Here is a 22,780-nt window from a genome sequence, read left to right on the forward strand (position 1 = left end):
AAATGTTATGTACATATTAGACTTAACAATATATGTTAAAAACAAAATCCCCACTGGTACTCCGCTTCTGGATGAGTACTACTGCTGAGGTATGGACAATTGAAAATGAGCTTCCTGCTCTTCTTACGGTATGGCCTGTGTTGCCCTGCAGCTACGTGCTGCATATGCTGTAGCCACAGAGAGTAGTGATAATGTTGTGTATTGCTACTCATAAGAGGCAGTCAGTGGAGAGGCAGAGACAGGCAGCTGTGCGGAAGTAATGCATCCTCAAAAATCTAGGTCACACTGACACCACTTTAGTATTGTCGGATTATTGCACCTAGTTTTATATGTTGTCATATAGTATTGTCCAAGATAAATCTACTGAATATGGATGGCTTGAGCTGTGTGTAGCTTTACAATAACAGAGTATCACTGACATGGAAGATGATGGTTAACTTTTGATGGCCTTAAATGATAAAGAATTGCATATTCTTAAATGATGCATGGCAGGAGGCAATGTGGCTAATTTATCACCATTATCATCATCTTATCTAATTACATGCAAAACAGACGTTTTAGGACTGTTATCATAAAACAGATTTTATAAAAAAACGTAAAGAACAATGAAGCAAACATTCAAAATATACTTAAGGTAAAAACCTTAATAAAAATAAATCTTGTTGATAAAAATGAAAGACACAAGATTATGATGTCGGCTACTGCTCCATTTAAAGAGTACCCTATTGATGTCTTTTTATTTTACAACTTGGACCAGTGTGCTGTGCAGTCTGATGGAGAGAGGCAAGGTTAATCACATTACTGACTGCACTATTATGTCTTTCTGAGGGGGGATGAGGCTTGGATACACTTATACATGCAAAAGGCTACATGCACAAACATGCTCAGGAACATGCAAAAACACACTGTGCATCCAGTAATAAATGACCAAATTGACATTCAAGTGGGTAACATACTACAGATGTAAACCACAAACTAAAGTGTTTAGATAAAAAAAACAGTAGTTCTTTATTATATCAGGCAATGTTCCTTAGATGATTTAAGGAAACCAAAGAGAACATTTTTATTTCTTTCCGTGTTGATATGTAGGCTAATATTCATAGTTTATGGTTGATATCAGCTTGTCTCAGGTAGTCACCGTACGCCCTGACGTTTCCACCGCACTGGCTGCGTGACACGCACTCACTGCGCGCGGTGTCATTCTTGAACACGCAGTCAGGTGTCGCACTTCTATCACGCTACCGGCGACGCCCGCCCGGCTTCCCCCCCCCCCCATGTTCACGTCGACATAGTTTTATTTATTTATATATATATAAATATATTCACTCATGTGGGATGTAATGTATGGGAACGGGTGACGTCGCTCGCGCACTCTCGTGTGTTAGTGTGGGCGTGGAGAGAAATGTCAATGTGCTGCGCGGGAGCAGGAGGAGAAGCCTGCAGCTGAATAAAAGCCAGAGAGGAAATACAACTTTAACCGCTGGAAAATACGCGTGATATCCGAGGAATAAAGTTGTAAATGGTCGCTGCTGACTGAGCTGGGTCATCTGGAGGTGTGTTAACATCGCCCCGCATCGCAGGAAGCCCAGCCTCTCTTCCTCGCTGGATGTGAAGCAAACCAGGCAGCGGCGTTTCTACATCAGGCCACTGGTGCTCATCCGCTGGACCTCCATTTCAGGTAAGTTTACTCGAACCTGGAAGGAAAGACTCGCCTACTTCTCCCGTCTCAATTTGTAGAGTCTGACAGGCGACAGCTGCGTTGACTTGTAAGCGACATCCGTGTTGTTTCATGAGGTCGCGATGCAGAAACGACCAAAGAGCCGCCGACCCGCCTTCATCACATCAGGCTTTTTTTTTTTTTTTTTCCCCCGACGTGTGTTTCTGCTGCCTGTGGTTCGTAACTGCTGAGCATCATTTTGACACAGCAATGTGAAATGTGGCTGCATCGTGAACCTGTGTGACATCACTAGTGGTGTGGCAAGACCCTGTCAGCTAGTCAGAGGAGGAAGTATGAAACGCTATCGACATAATATTCAAATGTTTTTACTGCCCTGTCCTCATAAGGTATTCAGCCATGATATTTCCCCTCTGGCGATCAATAAAGTATTATCTTGTCCTGCCGTTTTCTTCGCTTGGAAGTTGGACATAAGGACCATATCATAGTCTTGGCAAGCACTGTGTTAATGCAACATGACAGGCACATAAACACACTAAACTCCACAGCCTGAGTGCAAGGACATCCGACCTCTGTGGCTGGAGGATGCTGCAGCAGCCCGAGGTGCATGTCGCCGTGGGGTGTGGTTGTTCAAACTGGACGGGCAGACTGTCAGCAGTGTGCAGCTCTTCCTCCAGCAGCACTCTGCTTCTCCCAGTAATCTCCCCGTTTGACAGCTCTTCAGGGAGCTGGCCGCATCCCGTTTAGCCTTCATGACATCCCAACCATAACCCTAAACCTAACCAGCCCTCTGCATCCCTGTAGCATCTCTTGTTTACTCTGTCTGTCTGTCATTACAGTTTTGCCCCGCAGGCTCGTAAATGTGCCACAGTGGGACGGCCAACATGTGTTGAGCACTCACTTCTGTTTGATAAGCTTCAGCTCAGGGCGGGCTGCAAAATCTCGGATGCAAGCTGTATTCATCTTTATCAACTTATCCTGGATACGGGATGGCTTTTATGCAGCAACAGAGACATAGTAATCATTATTTTTGACAATGCATTTCTTAACATGACCCCAAACGTTCTTACACTATGTGTAATGTCAATGCAGACATTCAGACAGACCCCTTTACACGATCCCTCCCTGTGCATTATACCTTTGTGTGAATGCATATTGCTTGACTTTCTTCTTCACTGAGATTGTTACCCTCACGTAAAGACAGACAAGAGTCGTGCAGCCTTTATTTGAGACGAAAAGGGAAATAACAGACAGTGTGGACCAGTGTGCTGTGCAGTCTGATGGAGAGATGCAAGGTTAATCACATTACTGACGGCACTATTATGTCTTTCTGAGGGGGGGGGGGGGGGGGGGGGGGGGGGGGGGGGGGTGAGGCTTGGATACACCCATGCATGCAAAAGGCTACATGCACAAACATGCTCAGGAACATGCAAAAACACACTGTGCATCCAGTAATAAATGGCCAAATTGACATTCAAGTGGGTAACATACTACAGATGTAAACCACAGGCAATTAAACCAGCAGTTAAAAAAAAAGTAGGTGTATTCTGTGTGTTTGTGTGACAGAGACACAGAGTGTGAGAGAGAGAGACTTCCTGTTTATCCGTTTAGGTTGACTAGTCATTGAGGTCACTAACTTGTATTCATTCTGTTGGCGTAGTTGTTTTTAGGTCAAGTGCTTCACTAGTGTTGCACTTGGCTAGATTACTCAGCCTTTCAGAGGGATCTTTACCGTGTCTTTGGAATATCACTAACCTGCTGTGTGTCTGTGTGTGTGTAGATGGGGGTATGTCTGGATTGTGGCCAGTCTTGTTCTGACAGTCTATACTACACCGACGCTGACGTAACCACCCTGAAATTGTATAATAAGGCTGTGATGCATTTTTTAGTTGTAGGAACTGTGTAGTATAAACATGAGTATATCTCAGTGTGTCCACACCCACTGTTGGTTTAGAGTAAGATAGAGAATACAGGAGTCTTTGTTCAGGCTCATGTTTGCAGCTCTTTTATGTATTTATTGCGTCTGACATCAGTCTAGTTAATGTTTGATTAAGATACCTGTGTGGTCTGTAGCTTTGAGGAGGTCCGTCTGTAAGTGTGTTAAAAGCTTGCGACCAGTGCAAAGGCTTCGGCCTGCCTCACATGTGGTACTTCATTTATGATCCATAAGAAATCCTCTGCTAAAAGAGAGAGTTAGCCATAAATTATGATTTTTTATATTGTCACAGATCACAAATATCCATACAAATATATGAATGTACAAGTTAATGCCAAAAGCTTGTTTGTTTGATTATTTAAAATGTTAAAACAGTTAGGGATAATGGTTCGATTACTTAAATTATAACTGACATTTAGATTTTATCACATTTTTTTTTGTGTCGGTTTGTGTTTTATGTGACCATGTGCTTCCTTTTTCTGAATGTTTTAGTAAATTAAGGGTTAGCAAATAAAACAGCCAGTTAAACAATCACGATGGAAGATCAACATACAATTACATCGGTAACATTTAGAAACTTTGGATGTTTCTACTGGATATTGAAACAGCAGGCTTCATCTTTTGCTTATCTGAGAGTTCACACCCAGTTAGTGAATGAAGGAAGCAGATGTCAACCGCGAAAGAGAAGTGGAAATGATGGACGTGACAAAGGTGAAATTAAAGTGACATTCTGATCCACATATGAAGAAACTGTGGCTAAAATAGGTAGCATACACGTTAGTCTATAGCTGTGAGTAGACCCTTGCCGATGGTTGCTGCCACAAGTATAAAACCTCATGAATGATTAGCTCGCGCTGGGCATGAAGACTAGAAATGTTATCATGATAAACATTTTCATATCAGTCGATATTGATGTAGATTTTTCCTGTTTTTCCACTATTCAATACAACTCTATTCAAAACTATGACCTGGTGACATGAACATGGTATTACTTTGTATCTTTGTGGGTGGTGGCTGGGTCCATGGTGACTTTTTATCTTGGCCATCGTTTTGGTCTGTTGAATGGTTTTGTTTAAAACAACAAGGCTTTCTAGTGCACTAAAAGTTGGGTAGAGTAAATAACGTATTTGAAGCTCTATGACCTGTTGGGGCTCTGCACTTCTGTGAACATTAAAAGTGCTTGTTAGCCTCTTGGTGCCCATATAAATTGTTCCAGTTTCCCATAAAACTCTTAAGTGGCTCTGTCTGCAAGGTGGGGAACACGTGGCTGCTGCAGGAGGCTTTGTTCAAACTGTGTGTGGTAGAAGACATTTTTGCGTGTGGCTGTAAAAGGGAAAAAAAAATCACATATTTTCTTGTTATGGATGCATTTTATTTTCTTAAGTTCTGATGCAAGCAAATATCCTGAGTAGACAAGATCTGACCCCAAATCTGTTTTGTATATAAAATTAAGACGTTTTTTCTTTTTTTCCACCGACGTCGCTGAGTGTCACATCCTGATCGGATGTACATTGATGCCTCCTTTCTGCCATGAGATGAAAATCAGTAAACCATTTGTCATGCCTGTACATAAAACTATTTTTGTTGTTGGCATTTATGTGTGGTAATTATTAATCACATGATTGAGGCGAGTCAGGTCTATAGAAATACCGTCAATGAAAATGTGTGAATACGTGTAGAGAGCTTTTGTACCACTGTGAATAGCTGTGTGTGTCCCTAGTTGTCCTGTTTGGGACTGTGTGCTTGTGTCTGTTTTTTCTGTGTGAATGATCGCTCTCTCTCTCTTTCTGTCAATGAGAGTGACATCAATGACCGCTTCTACTTGCTAACATCACCATGCCAGCGAGTTGAGGGTGGATGGGTGAGAGTGGTTAGAGAGTGTAAGAGAAGGCTGCTGCTCCTGCTCTCTCCTCTTCTGTACCTCCCCCTTCTCTCTCCTTCATGCTTTCATTCTTGTTCTTTCCCATCCCTGCTGGTACCCAGCGTCTGACTGTGTGTGTTGTATAAAAGTGAATGTGGTAGAAAGCTTCCTTGCCCTCCAGCACCAATGCATTTCTGTCTCTCAGTCAGCCTATGCTCAGAGATTGTACAAGATAAAGCAGTCATGTGCGGATATTTGTGTTTTTCTGAAGTATGCAGCCTTTATATGATGCAGTCCTGTGTGCACAATGTGTGTGATTCATATCCACAATGAGTCCCCTTCCTTCCCATCATCCCTTGCTGTTTGAGGAATAGTTTTTGAGAGCAAGGGTTGCCTTGGTAACTATTTCTGCCATCTGTGGATGTTGTATTAACGCAAGGTAGTGTGTGTGTGTGCAGAAAGAGATGGCAGCATTTAATGCTTCAGCTCCTTCGTTATTTATTCAATAGTTTATAGACAGACCTGAAGGTTACTGGGTTACAATTCGTTCCAGGAAGAGATTAGAGGAGTCCAGTTTCTGCTCTCTGAACGTATCATTGTAGAAGCTTATTCCATGCCACTTATACACATGCTGACACAACTGATGCCTCCTTTAAGTAGGAAAAAGCAGAAGAATAAACAAATCATTAATTTAAATCTTTTCTTGGTTTGTGTGTGGTTCATTTTTCCAACTTAGTGCATACATTATATATATATATATATATATATATGCTTTCCAAGGACATGTCCATTAACTCTGTTACTTCACTTCATTGAATTTTTGTCAAACGAAAGCTGGTATGTAATGATTAGTTTATTCTGAGGAGACTTCAGTGAGGCTAGGACAGCGCTTTCTTTTTTTGGCATTCTGCAGTCTTGTTTTCCATCGGTCTTCTGAAGTATAAGTGAAAGGCCAGGTACCATAACTATGGTGGTCAGACGGTTTTTATGCTCTATGGAGCTTCTAAATACAACCAAGGGACTGGAACAGGATGATGATAAATTGCCCACGTCTGTATCGTAGAGACAGGAGGGTGACAGAGCAGAGTGTAAATGTTATCCCAAAAATAGTCTGTTTTCCCAAGGCTGTAGTGCCTCATGTGGCTTTGGCCCAGTATTTTGTGCAGAGTAGTGCTGTGTAACCCAGTTTTTTTTTTTTTAACACTGACTCACTATTCCATGATTTATTTTCTTTCTCTCTGTTTGTATGTTTGTGTTTCCAAAACAGAGAGTCCCAACAACCAAAAGCAATGATGTAGACTTTAGAACGACATGATGATGATGACGACACTGACGCAGGGCCTCGCAGGGAGGAGGAGCAGCGACTGATTCTCTCCTCCTTTACACCACACCTGGCACTCTATGTCCGTCCTGATTGGGCGGCCAGAGTACTATGTCATCAGCCACACCCCCTGCGGCCCCGCCCTTTAAAAAGGGAAGGAAGCCGGAGAAGTCGGAGGTGATGGCTGACTCTGTGCAGGCCACCAATGAGGAGCTGAGGACCAAAGTCATGGATGTCCAGATTGAGCTGCAGCAGGAGCGAGGCAAGGTGAGAGGCAGGAAGACGAAGATGAAGAAGCCTACGTCTTGTGTAGTAACATAATGACAATGACAGCAAAGAGGTGCTCTCCTTTTTTAAAAGGAGCAAAACATTGCAAAACATTTTTATACTTACATGACCGATATATTTACCCCCACTCTTGGAAAAGGTCCAATCCACAAAGCATATTGTATTCCTGATATTCACAAGCAAAAACTGCCATGTTGTTATCCTGCTCCATTCAGTTAATTCTTGTATTTGGTTTATAACAAAGCCTCCAGGAGCAGCTAGTTCAGATAAAGAAATACACACATTCTTGTCCTGCACAACAGCCCAGACATTCAATAAATGTAAAAGTGTGTCAGGTTGAGCTTTTGTTTGAATCTCAGACAACCCCTGAAGGATTGAACCTCTTGATTATAGCTATAGTAACTTCTCTTACGTATATCAGTCTTTATTTACAGGTCATACAGAGGTGGAGTTGATGTTAGGTCACTGCGACATCCCTTTTAAATGTCACACGCATGTCTTGCAGATATGCAAGCTCCGTGAGAGGCTGCAGGAACAGCGGCAGGCGCGGGAGCTCGAGCAGCACAAACATGTCGTAGCAGTCACCGACCTGCGCGCCAAACTCCACGAGGAGAAGCTCCGAGAGATAGCCGCTGTCCGCGAAGGCCTGGCGCGGCAGCATGAAGTCGAGCTGGCCCGGTCCATCAAGATCCGGGATGCAGAGGTGCAGAGGCTCCAGGGGCTTGTAAACGCACTGAGAGATGGAGCCGCTGACAAGCTTAAAAATGCTCTTCTCGGAGAGGCTCGGGAGGAGGCCAGGAGAGCGTTTGATGGGGAAAGGCTAAAGCTACAGCAAGAGGTGGGTTGTAGCATGTACTGTGTGTAGGTGGATAAACTAAGTTTTTATCATAGATGTGTTAAAACTAAAAGTTAATGTAAAGCTGTGTACACCACCTCTGGTAGGCCCTGCTGCTCACAAAAATAAGATCAGCCTGTTGTTTGTTTTATGTGTTATAGACCTTCTGGAACAATTCAGTGAGTGTACATGTGTGTTTATTGTTGATGTGGGACTGTGTAAACCTTTGTAAATTCACTGTTGAAAAACAGGAAGCATTTTGGAAAAGCCTGTTGCCAAGCTATTGTTTCACTGTAGCCTTTCCAGACCAACAGGTCATCTATCCTCACAACTGTTTGATAGAAAGGAAATATATGGGTGTTACTCTCTTTGCTGTTGTTCTTTTTGTGTGTAATATACAAGTGTTTGAGTATGTGGTGTGTATTTTAGATCCAGGAGCAAAAGACAGCCAGGAAGCAGGCAGACGAGGCGCTTGCACATGCTCTGCAGGCGGATAAAGCCAAAGCAGCAGATCTGCGCACAGCCTACCAACAGCACCAGGATGAGGTGCACCGTATCAAACGGGACTGTGAGAGAGACATCCGAAGACTGGTAAGACCACATGCTGCATGCATGACATACCCTGCAGACACTTCATACAGTATTTATCATCTTAAACCGGCCATGGCCACCATATACGTCTTTAAAGAACAGCTGATGAATTAAAATATTACCCACAGACACTCTTGGAAGAATACCTGGTACAGACTGTAGAATAGAAACCTTATCTAACAGACTGTTACAGTTTTTGACAAAGTCAAGTGTAAGTCAAGATGAATTTATTGTATATAATAACTTGTCCAAACTTTCTTGAAATGTCTCAATAATTTGAACTATTCATGATAAAATGAGTAACTAGAGAGGACCTCTGGGAGCGAAGGTCTCTGCAAAGGCAAATTTGAGGTGGTTCGATTTTTAGATGTTACTCACATCATGTTTTCTTTATCCGCTACAAAGTTAATGTGTCCTCTATTGGCTCAAAGAGTTCAACAGGCTTCATGAAAATCATGCCAGTAACTTTTCTGTAACCCTCCTGACATTAAATGATATAAACTACTTGTCAGAGGTAAAAAGCATAACCTAAGGTATTATATAAATTGTTACTAACAAAGAAAAAGTGAGAATCAGGACTTTGTGAGTGTGGTTTGATCACATTTATTGTCAGTGTCCTGCAAATTAAGCAAACAGCCACACAACAATCTCCACTTTTAGATTGTAATGTTGCGAACACCTAATTCTAGCAAAACATACAGGCAGAAAGCTATTAATTGTAATTCAAAATACAGTTCTTTATTTGGCTTAGGACCCCATTGCTCAAAATGAGAAGCTGAGTTAGAACACATGTTTTGGTCCCTGTCTTACAACATCTTATCACTATATCCCTTGTGCATCTGTTTGAAAAAACAAGTCATGTCCATTACCACAAGCAAAATGAATCAAATATAAACATTTGGAGCTGTCATGATGAGAAGAAAACATCTCATACTGTAATGCAAACCATATATAATCATATATGATTATTATATTTGACAAACCCAGCAGCTGTTAGTTTTATGGTCTGTCCCAACCCCATTTGGAATTCACAAAGACTCCCCTACACATGACATCTGTTTTCCTGCTTTTGATGTTCAGTTCCAGTGCAGTAGTTATCTAACTGTCCTCGTATCAGGGATAAAGGCTAGCTGCTGAGCTGCCTGTCTTTGCGCCATCTCATCATTCTGGTGGTTATCTACCAAAATTAAAGTCTACAGGCCTGCAGTTACTCATTAACTTCTATCATTCACAGAAGGGCTACAATATAAAGCATTTTAGTCACTAAAGGAATGTTCGAACATGGGCCTTTAAAAGGTGGTGAATTAGTAATTCATGGCTGATGATGCAGAGCATGCAGTGCAGGAATTACCAGTGTCAAAGAAAAAATATGGAAGGAGCAGAGGCAGAAACATTTGTCAGAAGAAGTTGTTTGAGTGCAGAGCAAGTACAAAGCTCCATAAATAAATCACAGCCGAAGCACTTTTTTCTAAGATAAAACACACCCTTATTTTGAGTCATTTGAGCATACAGCCTTTCAGACTAAGGTAAGGTGTAGATGGTGTAAAACCTACGCTTGAAACTTCAGCATCATTCTTAGCAAACATATTAACACACAGATCCAACAGAAAACAACCAAATTATTGTTCTTTTTTCGTTTTCTTTTTTCTGTCCATCCTTTTATAGATGGATGAGTTGAAGTCGAAGGACCGGGTGGTGGGTGCTCTGGAGAGGGAGCTGGGGCTGCAGGCCGGCTATGCTCAGAAGCTCCAGCTTCAGAAGGAAGCCCTGGATGAGCAGCTCGGGCAGGTACGAGAGGCCGAGAGGTACAACCATGGCAGCCCCAAGAGGGAGGTGGTGCCTGGGCTGGGGGACCAACAGGACCTGCTCAACAACCAGGTACACAAATATAAAATAAGTGCATATGCTTCTGTACATGGATGCAATGATACCTCCACAATCCCTCAGACATTCTGAAATGTGACCTACATATATAAGACCATAATACAGCCATAAAAGGAATTTAAAAGGAATGAAGGAATTTCTTTGTTGTTCTGAGTTACTGGTGATGTAGATAGCATCATTTGTGTTGTATTAAACAGAACCAAATTCATGCAGATTTGAGATGTTTCATGAGATGTGTAATAGATTTCCTGATTTAGACTGATTGAACTCTAAATCTTCCTTTTCCTGGTATAGAGGACACAATTCAAAGCTTCAGCTCATACATTAATGAAAAGCTTGTGGATATACTATCTGTATATGCACATTCAGGTTCACAGTTGCACTGTGTAAAAGACGTCTCATCCTTCATCCCACTGCCTCCTCTGTCCCAACTCCTTCCGTTATTTGCCTTCTTGCCTGCCTGCATGTAAACCTTTTTTTTTTAGATTTGGTTTTCCTCTTCCTCTCCTCTCCCCTCTCTTCCACAGGAGGTAGAGGAGCGTGACATGAGGAGGTTCCAGCTGAAGATAGCGGAGCTCCACTCAGTCATCAGGAAACTTGAGGACAGAAATGCACTGCTTGCTGATGAGAGGAATGAACTAGTGAGGAAAATTCACTGAACTGAACATAAATGTTGTGATTATAGGCATGAGAAGTCTTAAGAATTCCTCTAGAGTTAATACATTTCTATCGTATCTTAAATACAAACATGTTGTTACACTTAGCACTGATATACACACAAAAACACAATCAATAAACATACATACCTGTAAGTGCTGTATAAAAACATTTACATTTGATTCCTCTAGTCTTGATCAGGTCTCTTCTGCTTGAAAATTCAGTGTCACTTGAAGTCAAAGCTTAAGATTACAGTGTTTCCTCTCCCTGTTTCCTTCCTCTTGCTAGGTGAAGCGGGTGCGAGAGGCAGAGAGCCAAATGAAGCCAATATTTGAGAAGAACAAAAGACTGTCAAAGAAGAATGACGACCTCCTACAAACGCTTCAACGCATGGAGGAGAAACTGAAGACCTTGAGTCGAGAGAGCGCTGAGATGGTAAGATGCAGCAAGCATATGTTTTTAATCTCTTGTTGCAGTTTAGTATAAATACTTGTGGACAAAGCAGTTGATATGGATTTACTCTATTTATGAGGGATTGTAGTCACTGTACTGTTTGTGTCACATTGAAAATTTCAACAAAAAACAGAAGCGGGACCTCTACTGGCTGCTTGAGGAAATGCATAAAATAGTTCTTCAACCAATCATCATCTGTCTCATGTCTCTCTGTCTTCTGTACCTCAGAAGGAAAAAGCCTCCTCCTCTCGCCCCCCCTCACAGCAGCAGCCCATTCAGCCACAGCTAAAGCGTCCCAGCTCCCTGACAGACCTGAGCCACGCCCATGAGGAACAGGAAGTGGAGTTCCTCAAGCTGCAGGTTGCTGAGCAACAAGGCATCATTGACGAGCTTGTGCAGGTCAGTTTTTCTGATTTGTAAATATTGGATAGGATAAAAACTGTCAGATGGTAGATATTCAACTCTTGCATAACATTTTTTTTTTATACGGTTTGTTCTGCTGTATTGTAACTCTAACTTCAAGTCATTTTTAACTGTAATGTTAATGAGCAATGCTGTCATAGTAAGAATTGTTTCATGTAAATATTGTGCTTATATTCATCAGGTTTTTAAATCACTGGAATGGCAATAATATTCCCTGTTTCACGTTTTATACATAAAAAAAAATTCAGTTGGTTTTGGTTGGTTGGAAAAAGAACACCATTGTTAAAACAATCTGTGAATATGACTTAACCCACCTGCTGCCACATTAGATACATTTGTAGAATCTGCTTAATACAATAGACCTCTTATTTTGTCCATCCCATTTACATTTGTGCCATTCATAAATCCAAACAGATTGTGAAAGCACTAGCTCTGTCTTCTCTTTACCCCCCTCCCCTTAGTTTTGTCTGGTTATATCTGTTTTCATGTGCACAGAATCTCTTATTCAGCAGAGTATTTCGTTTGATTAGTCTTAAATTGCCCTCCCTCCTCCAAACATTTAGTTGTTTTTAATTTTCCCTTCTTCATCCATTGTATAAGGCTGCTACGCCCTCATCGTGAAGAGAGTTCACCCTCTCACTTCATTCCTTCTTTTATTGTTTTCTGTGCTTCATAACAACTTTATGTTTTATTTTTATTACATTTTGTGAACTCTGAGTACCATGTCTGTCATTCTTCTCTTTAGGAACGTGACCGGTTGGTCATGGCCAAAAAAAACAGAAGGAAACCTCTCAAACTGTCGAAAGTAAGTGTCCATGAGCGTTGAGAAACCTCAGTCAATCCAGTGATGTGTAACTCAGCAACTACCTACTCAGGTTCAATTAAGTGTGTGTGTGTGTGTGTGTTTGTGTTTAATTGGGCTCAGGGGACAATGATGACTGTGTCCTTCACAGCAGGGAGAATCACACTGAGCACACACAAATCATGCATGAGTGGGTCTCAGAGCAAGTGGAAAACTATGATAACTATGATAATTATTAACCTTTGGTTTCATTTCATTTTGAGTATTCAGATTAATGTAGGATAAATTAATGATTTCTTATGAACACTGCTAAATTAATTTGTGTGTTTTTTCTTTTTGCCCGGCATGTATGAGATAAGAGAGAAAGGGGTCACGGCTAGCTAAGTATGTGATGTTTCTTGATGAGAAGAAAAGGTGTTGTGCCTGTACGTGTGTATGCAGTTGTGTATGTATGCTTGTGTGTGGTTTAGAGTACATGTTTGGGTTTATACACCAGGGAACGTTTTAGTGTCTCTGATGTTGCTAGGAGGAGTTTGTGCCTGTGTGTCAGATACCTTCCTCCACCTCTGCTGCTGGATCCAGTTAGTCACCTTGGCTAGGTGGATGCACTGTTGGGCACAGCGGCTTGGCTTTTGGACTTGCACTTTTTCGGGAATTTAAACCAAACTGAATACTTCAGCCTGGAGATAAAAAAAACAGAAGCTGCTTTTTAGATTTTTCAGTGGGAGTAGTTTGATTGTTACCAGAAGCTTATCTACTTTGTGTGGGAGAGAAACTGAAAGCCTCTTTTTTTATAATAATAAAACGCTTTATAGATCAGCCCATTTTCTTGTAGATATGACAGACTTGTTTTCTGAAGATTCTTTATAGTTAAGTGTTGAGGTTTTTGTTCTAGTGCATCATGACGGAGTACATCCTCCTTATCCTCTACTTCTCCTCCTTCATCTGCCTCTGTGCTTTAGTCTGCCTCTACTTCTCTGGTTGCCAGGAGATGACTTATAAACATGATGGTAAGCACCCGATGGGGTTTGGAGTAGTTAACAGCAGGAAAGAACTGAATAAATATACACAGATTTCAACAGATATGATATGATTAAATTTCAATATGATAAAGACTGAATGTTGGTGAATTACTCAAGTTGAAAAGAGAGCTTTTGGGATATCATAAGCAGACGTGTGGAGGAGCTTTATTGAATTCAAATACTACACCTGAAATCAAGTTTGATGTAATCCAGATGATTGATTTTATTTTGGCTTTCAGTAGTTTGGGCAACACATAGATGTTAAAGTTTTATTTGTAATGTATAGTGATTATGTCTTCTGTCACCTCTCTTTCTTTCTGCAGAGGCATGTTGTGGAGACGTATTTTGGATTTGATGAGGAGTCGATCGACTCTGAGACCTCTTCTATGACTTCTTATAATACTGACCTCACTGACCGCACGCCTGCAACCCCAGAGGAGGATTTGGAAGACGTAAGAAAGTCCATTGTATACATAATGTACTGTAGAAATAATGTGAGCTATAGTCTATAGGCCTAACAGACGAGAAAAACATACCATCAAAAGTTATTTGCAGATACAAAAGATGGGCTTACAAATAAGTTGATGTGAAGGTTTGTATGCATTTGAATCACCCCCTTCATCTTTCATACTTTGGATGTTTTGCTTTCCATAAAAAAAGACTGTTACCCGTGAAGAGTCAGAGCTTCGCTTCCGTCAGTTGACCAGAGAGTACCAGGCTCTCCAGCGGGCCTACGCCCTCCTACAGGAGCAGACAGGGGGCTCTATGGATGCTGAGAGGGAGGCCAGGGTCTGTACTATCACTTCTAACCTCTCTGCCCACTTTATTTATAATCCAACTCTTCTCATATACTTTTCTTTTCAAACAAATATGACTTAGGATGTTAGAAGTGAATTTAAACTGAAGCTTATTCTATTACATTTTTGTAAATAAATATTTCAATTTGCACCCTTCTCCCTGACTGCCGTCATTCTCCCCACAGACACGTGAGCAGCTGCAGGTGGACCTATGCAGCTGTCAGGCCAAGATCATGGACCTGGAGAAGGCCCTGGCAGAAAGGGGGCAGGTAACAAAGACGGGGGATTGTAACAGGAACTCACTGGTCCTGCTCTCACTGGCCTGCATGCTCTGCCCTCATCCTCTGTTCTTCCTGTTGTTCGCTTTGTGTCTCGAGCCTTCTGCTGCTGTCGAGCCTGGAGAGGACTGTTAAAGCTATGAATAGAAACAAAACATTCTTGTCCCATGATGTTTCACCTTTTGTAAATCTGAAAATGCACAGGTTTCAATAGTTTTTTATTTTAATTCATATGTTCAAAAGTCATTTTGAAATATTTGGTTGAAGAATTAAGACAAACAAATTCACATGAAGAAGAATAACCGGCTAATGTATCAAAACTAAGAAGATATAAAGATTAGGCTGACGTTAAACACCTTAAATATACTCTACATTGAATATCATGAAGAATACTACAATAATAATAATGTATTGTATTATAATGCATTCAGCTTTTCTGTATTTGTTCCTTTGTCACCGCATGTTGCATGTGTTGCTTGATTCACCTCTGTTATTTTGGTTTTCTGCTCTGATGTGTTTCACCTCAGAACGTCTTTTGTTCCTCCTGTTAGGGTGAAATCATGTCACCCGTGGTTGCAGCTCTATTGCCTGTTATCTTGGGAGTTTTCTTATTTCTTTGGATCAATAAACTTGTTCCACTCCCACTCTGTTCCTGTCTGTTTGTGTCTATGGAACATTTGCATGTGTCATTTGGAAAGGCAGCAGATGGTCACCATGTGTTATGTTTTGAGTTGGCTGACAGCTTCGTTAATTACACCCTGTTGTGGGATCCTTTCCTTCCTTCCCTTTTCTTTCTAGTGACATTTCTTGCTCATGTTGTGTTTGGTTGTCATGGCAGGATTCAAAGTGGGTCGAGGAGAAGCAGTACTTGCTCAGGACCAACCAAGATCTTCATGAGAAGGTAGGCTGCACATGTCATTAGCAATGTCGTTCCTGTGGCATATTTCTGTAATATTGCATTCTTTCAAACTTAATTAATGCCAACCAGAGCTTGATATTATTTAAACTTTAAATACTATTGCTGATACAACACCATGGTACCGATTTGAAATTAACTCACTAAACTTCTTCAGTGTCCAACTTTGGTTGTTAAATGTTAAATTCGGCTGCAAAGCTTTTTTTAAATTTACATAAAGAAGGGTTATTATTATTAAAGGGATAATGCCAAACAAGGTATCCAGGAACCAATGTATGACATGGAGTTGCATGTTGGACAGATGCTCCTGCACTCTTATAACTAACCCAGAGAAGGGTTGAAGATTCATATAGCCTTTGAAGTTTTTGATACTGATTTAAAAGAAGTCAAAGTTGGAGCATGCCTGATTTCTGTTGGAAAAGTTATTCATCTCTATAGCGCATAGTGATTAGAGAAAAGAAAAACATGAAGATGGGAGTGATCTGATTCCTTCGGTAAACTACAGTATGTTCTTCTTACAACTTATAAGTCACAATTGTTTTTTATGAAAGTGCATTTTTATCTAAGAGGATCCATTGTGAGACTTTTGATCGGCAGAACATTTTCAGCCACCTGAAATGTATGATTACTGCAGCACATGGGTTTTTCAAAGTGAATTGTAAATATGTAAAATAAGTGAACTTGTGTGACATTGATGCGTTTGTGTGTGTGTGTGTCTGTAGATGTGTGCGTTGCAGCGGACAGAGACGCGTCTGCAGGCCGAGGTTCAGGATGCCCGGGATCAGAATGAGCTGCTGGAGTTCAGGGTGCTTGAACTGGAAGTAAGAGAATGTACCAGCGTCATACTGTCACCAGGAAGCGACAACAACAACATCAGTTCCAAACTCAAGACTTACATACAGTGACTCAGCACATAGACAAACATACTATGTACACATACCTGAGTCCTCTGTATGCATCTGTGTGTTGCATTGTTTTGCATGGCAGCTGTGTGTATACCCCGTCCTCTGAACTGGAATATTTTTTTAAGAAAGTTGTGTTAAGATAAATATGATTTTAAATTGAATAAAATGTATTTAAGTTGACCATTTAATCCCACCTTTGTTCATTTTGTCTCTCATTTTTACATATATGTTGAACATCTTGTTTACCCTTTCATGTTGTTGTTTCCACTGATAATTAAGGACAGATTGACATTTGGGGCGACATTTGTTGACTTCTTGTTGTTTTCTTTTATATTAAATTTACAAATATAACAATAAGGCATGTTGTTTGCCAAGAGGCCACTTGTCACAATGTGTCACTTTATGTAGCAGTTGTGGCTTAATTTAGACAGAAAAGCATTTCTTTGAGTTTCTGCATGTGCTATGGTACTCCCTATTGGTTTGGTTGAGTTCATTGTCCCATTTAAATCTATGGGTTTCCACCTCCCTCATTTTGGCAGATCCCGACCATGTTTTCAGTTTCATGTAAGTAAATCCCTGATTCACTCCCTTTCCACTCACATTCACATTCACTACATCAAATTCAGTGTCTGTTGTTCTCTTCGAGTCGCACTGTGCGGCACCACCAACATGATAAAAACTGTTACATAACTGTAATAATGTGAGTTTGGTAGAAGTCATGATGTTTTAGTTGTGTGTGTGTGTATAAGAATTTAAATAGCTTGTACTGTTCTGTAGGAGAGGGAGCGTCGATCTCCTGCCCTCAATCTCCACATGTCTGCATTTCCTGAGAATAGCAGCAGCGCCCTTCAGCTCTACTGCCACCAGGAGGGAGTCAAGGTTATAACACTTAAACTAACCTTTCTCCTTCAAGACTGCCATATGTACAGCGTTAATGTTAGGGCCATTAATGTTATCTTATTCTGACCTCTGTGCAGGATGTCATCATTCCTGAACTCATGAAGAAACTGGATATCCTAGGGGATAATGGGGTGAGGTGAAAAACTGTTGGATTAAAAGAAGGTCTGGTATCCTTTTGTTTTTTATCTTATGTTTGCCTGTTTCATTTTCTGAAGAATCTCAGAAATGAGGAGCAGGTAGCAGTGATCCAGGCAGGGACAGTGATCTCACTGTGTGAGAAGGTGAGAGAAAAACCTCACACATGTTTTTACTGACACCGAGTGGACAAACATTACAATTGCACTCAATTTACTCCTATAATAGCCGTCACATTTGGACAGTTTTTTGATTAACCTAAATATGGATAGAAATGATACAGTTATTTTGACTAGTGAAATTATTAACCCCCTTTCTTTCCACATTGTCTCAATATTCCCTATACAGTGGTTGAAGCAAATAGATAGCACAGAGGCTGCCCTGACACAGAAGATGATCGACGTGGAAAATGACAAGGTGAAAAATCCATTTACCACAAAGAATAGCCTTGCAGTTATGTTGGGTGCCCCATGTACGGAGCCTATTGTTCTCCAAATGGACGGCCATGGTTTGACTTGCGGCTCCTTTCCTGCATGTCCTTCCCCACTCTCTCATTCCTGTTTCCAACTCTATCCACTGTCCTATCAATAATGCACAGTAGTCCAATCATAAACTTAAAATAAAAGAAACAGTGGACATGATTTTTCAGGTTATTGATACACAATAACCTGTATTTTTTCGTGGTGGTACAATGTCTTGTATCTTTTTGCAGGAGCTGTTCAGTAAGCAGAAGGGATTCCTGGAGGAAGAGCTGGACTATAGGAAGCAGGCCTTGGACCAGGCCTACATGGTACGTAGCCTGGCGCAGTATAACCGGTCTCTAAATACAAGGCTTGCTTTGAAATTACACAAAATTCACTATGTTTATATTTATTAAAACACAAACCTAGGCTGTACACAAGGCATAATGGTTTATGATAAAGGCTGACATTTTCATCCCAGCATGACACATAAACATTTGGAACCCATTCAAACATCATCAATGATCCATTAAAGTTAAAATTGTCTCAATTTTTCGGGATACTGCATCTTTTACCACTGAAGTAAAACATTTGTGAACAAAAACAGTCAAGCCACTGAATTAGCCAGGATATTGGGCCTCTTGTTTATAAAACTAATACTCATTTGTCTTCTGAGAAGGCAATGAACTGATCTCTTAAAACATCAAGTATTAGGATATGATACTGAAACTCCTGTGTAGCATGACAAATAAGAAAGCACTGTGGGTTCAAAATATTTTGATGATGGATTTAGTTAGCGTGAACGATCTCAAAACTATCTATCATCCCACAGAGGTCAATAGGCTGAACCCACAAAACTAGTCAACACTTAGTATGTAGGCCACTCTCATAAAGTATTAACCATTTGACTCAGTCAGTTTAATGTTGGTTTGTGTTTATTGTTCCAATTCATGCTGTGTGGGTGAAGGTTTGGATTTGACATGGTAACTTCTCAGAACAGTTCACCTGTAGTTGACTAAGAATTCAAATATGTTTGTGTTACCATCTTGTAGTTACCATGTGAAGGTCAAGCCTGAATAACCCCCAATATGAAGTGGAACAGTGTTCCCCATATCTGCCATGGTCACAGTGGTGTATGTATGTATGTGTTTGTTTGTGTGTGTGACTCAATGTGTGTGCTTGTGCTTTTGCATGCCTGTGTGTGTCTGCATGCGCATGTGCACGTCCACGTGTGTCTGTGTGTGTTTGTGTACCTGTGTGTGTGTGTGTATGTGGCTGGCTGTGCAGAGGATCGAGGAGCTGGAGGCCACCCTGTATAGCGCTCTGCAGCAGGAGCAGCCGGCATGCCGGGAAGTGGCCGAGTCGCTGACAGACAGGCAGAGGGAGGAGCTGAGGCTAGCTGTGGAGAAGCTGCGGCGTCAGATTCTCCGGCAGAGCCGGCAGTTTGACAGTCAGATCTTACAGGAGCGCATGGAGCTCCTACAGCAGGCCCAGCAGGTAAGGCTTAAAACAAAACAAGTCAGGTTATAGAGTCCTGCCCTCCTTCAATCTGACCCTGGCCCCTGTCTGAAACGTCTGACCCCACCAGACCTTTGGTGCTCTTAAAAAGATGCAGTATCCCTGTGTGTGCAACCTCTAACTCTACCTGTAAGTGCATTTGTAGAGATGAAAGGATGATAAGATAAGACAGAATGGTTGTGTTACTGTGTGTTTATCATTGTGATCTGACCCCTCCATTCTTCAGTATCCTTCCACTCTGCAGCTCTCACAGTAGTATGCACCCATGGCTCGTACAGTAAATGTTATTCATTCAGTTCATCAACAACCACAGCACCATCAATCTCATTGAATCAGTTAAACTGCAAATTACTAACAAGGTTTGCCGGATCCCTAACCCTGAACACCGTATGACATACAACTCATTATATTAACAAACAAATCAAATATTTACTGAAGTTACTCATGTAATCAGAGGGCACTTTCTTGGCCAGAGTGTATCTGTTATGCCTTGTCCATTTGCATCAAAATTGTAGTGTTGGTTATTTTGTCCCCACAGATGTGGTTCAGTTTAAATACCTTGTCAGTCCCCATGTTGACTCAACAATGTAGTAATTGTAACCCAAACATTTACTGTATTATGACTATTATGATTTTATTAATATTAGTGTGTAAGTAAAGCATAAAACGAAAGTTACGAATGTAACTACGGTTCTATGAATCCCGAATGACCGCCAGAGCGCTCTGTCACTCAGAATCCACTCAGTGATCCTGCGAGAAGATTCTGTAGGAACAGAACCCTGGATGACACTGGAAGATATAACCTCTCTTGGGTCATCCAGGGGTCACAAGTGACATTGTGACATTACTCGACCTGCGCATGCGCGAAGGGAATATTCAGTTCTTTAAGCACCGCCTCTGGCGGTCAGCAGGGATGAAATAGAAACGTTTGTGTTTTATTGAAGAAAACCTGTTTGTTAAAGAGTATTTGCTAATAAATCTCTCTACTATTTTTCTTAATCCTGAAGTAACTTCAAGATATTTCGGCTTGATTTAAGGATTTTAGGAGCTAAAGGTTTTCAAATGTCAAAAATAGAGTTCAGTTTTTGATCTGCCCCTTGGTTGCCATGTTACACCTAGCTACCATAGAGACAGGGTGCATGGGAAAGAGGCAGAGCTTTCAGAGTTTTTTAAATAATGAATGATGTACCAGTGGCGTAGTGGCGTAGTGGTTAGTGCGTACGTCCCATTTACGGAGGCAGGTCCTTTAAGCAGACCAACCGGGTTCAAATCCGACCTGTGGCTCCTTTCCCGCATGTCATTTCCCAATTCTCTTTCTTCCTGATATCTGACTCTGTTAACTCTCCTATCTCTCATGGCGTAGGCACAAAAAGCCCAAAACTAAACCTTTAAAAATAAAAGAAGAGATGAATGACTTAAAGAGATCTGCAAAATGGTTTTGGTTTTAGAGACGATCATATCCTCCCCTCTTACCACGTCTTTCTTTGCCCTGCAGAGAATAAGAGAGCTGGAGGACAGGATCGACTTGCAAAGGAGACAAATAAAGGATATAGAGGAAAAGGTATATTTTCACTTTTTTTTTTGTTGTAAGAGAAAATTCTCTCGTTGTTGGAGGGATGCGTCAACAGTAACTTAACTAGGCAAAGATTTTCATAAGAATGTGAAGGACTTTACATCTACTGTTCTGATGCTGTGTTTTGTTTTATTAACTTCTTCCCTCTATTTTCTTTTTCCTTTTTTCATCTGTCCATTAACCCTTTACCCCCCTGTACCCCTTTAGTTTTTGTTCCTCTTTTTGTTTTTCTCTTTAGCATTTATTCTTTGGCCTTAATGACAGTGACTCTGGACCCACATCAGGTACCTCCTTTACTCACTGTATCATATTAATATTAAATCATATGTTATAGAGTAATTAAAACATAATAAGGATTTTGAAAGACTATGTATTTCTTGTATTTTTCTTAGGTGTTTCGGTGCTGTGGAGACAAGTGAGGACTAACAAAAACTTTGTTTTTTATGCATCTGTAGACAGCCAACGAAAACCCTATGGCCTTTTTGATAAGTGTGCACTTTTGCAGAAGAACCTTACCTGGAATGCATTTGAAATTGTGATAAATAACCTCATAGACATGAAATTAAAGTGATATTTATTTATAAATAACGTTTACTGATGATATTCCTGGACCTGGAACAAACTAACTCCTCTGTGAGAAGCTAACGCAGATATACTGAGAGAAAACTCTGAATCAGAGGATTTATTAAAGGGAGAAGAGCCACAGTCTGAAATGAAGCAATGCCCGGTTGGAAAATCAAACAAAAGGGAGAGAGAGAGAGAAGAAGAGGAGTGAAAAGTACATGGCCGAGTGATTAACTGAGCAAGAAGAGTGCCAACTGGAAATAAAGGATTTTGGCAGAGTCCAGTGTCTGTACCGTATCCAAGGAAACAACAGCACAACCAAGTTCACAGAGCCGAAGCTGAACTTATTGGAAGCTCTTGACTGCATTGAGGAGATATAGCTGTGATATGCAGAGCTAAAAATCAGGTTATTATTTAAGTTTACCTTTGAAAATATATACCATTCGTACATATCCTTAAGGTTATATGGATTTAAGTGTTTTGGAAAACAGTCACTAGGGTTACTACTCAAAAACAGACAATTATTATTTTTTTCTGATTTTACTTTTACTTTACTCAAAGTTATCCTGAATGTTGCATTCTTACACAAATGAAAAAAAATATATATATGAACATAGCATGATTATGATTACAGCAGATAAAACCCCTTTCTCTGCCAGAGCAACAACGTGAGCATGTTTTAAAATAGATTTAAAACATTTAAAAAATAGAATTTGTTTTTTTTGGATGATAGTATTTGTAAAATGTGGCAGAGAGTGTAGAGGGGGAAACAGGATGATTAGGGGGCGTGGTAACCTGAGAGACACCTGTACTGGATTACTTGCTACCAAGCTGTTGACATGGTGAATTATAGATGACTGTATTTTGTGTTTGTTTCTTCATATATGTCTATCTTTACCAATGTATGTGTGTTTGAAATGTTTTCGTTGTACTTAAAAAAAAAAAGCACTTCAGGGAAGTTGTGTAAAAATGTACGGTATTGTTT

At 40.7% G+C, this 22,780-nt stretch overlaps 2 protein-coding genes across 2 annotated transcripts in view; one reads left to right on the plus strand and one right to left on the minus strand.

Annotated features, from left to right (window-relative positions):
* selenoh (selenoprotein H) overlaps window positions 1-22,780 on the minus strand; it is a 291,866-nt gene that overhangs the window by 199,070 nt on the left and 70,016 nt on the right. The window lies entirely within an intron of this gene.
* On the plus strand, window positions 6,710-21,732 carry jakmip1 (janus kinase and microtubule interacting protein 1). The gene is given in 23 exon segments (XM_061048047.1): window positions 6,710-7,060; window positions 7,587-7,919; window positions 8,346-8,507; window positions 10,173-10,385; window positions 10,919-11,032; window positions 11,337-11,483; window positions 11,730-11,900; window positions 12,670-12,729; window positions 14,072-14,200; window positions 14,409-14,537; window positions 14,731-14,814; window positions 15,662-15,724; window positions 16,462-16,560; window positions 17,422-17,523; window positions 17,622-17,675; window positions 17,760-17,825; window positions 18,028-18,096; window positions 18,392-18,469; window positions 19,428-19,637; window positions 21,154-21,219; window positions 21,470-21,515; window positions 21,624-21,691; window positions 21,694-21,732. Coding segments are annotated over 23 exon segments (2,643 nt in total). The 5' UTR covers window positions 6,710-6,904; the 3' UTR covers window positions 21,718-21,732.

This window comes from Labrus mixtus, chromosome 10, assembly GCF_963584025.1.
Source record: "Labrus mixtus chromosome 10, fLabMix1.1, whole genome shotgun sequence".
Taxonomy (NCBI): domain Eukaryota; kingdom Metazoa; phylum Chordata; class Actinopteri; order Labriformes; family Labridae; genus Labrus; species Labrus mixtus.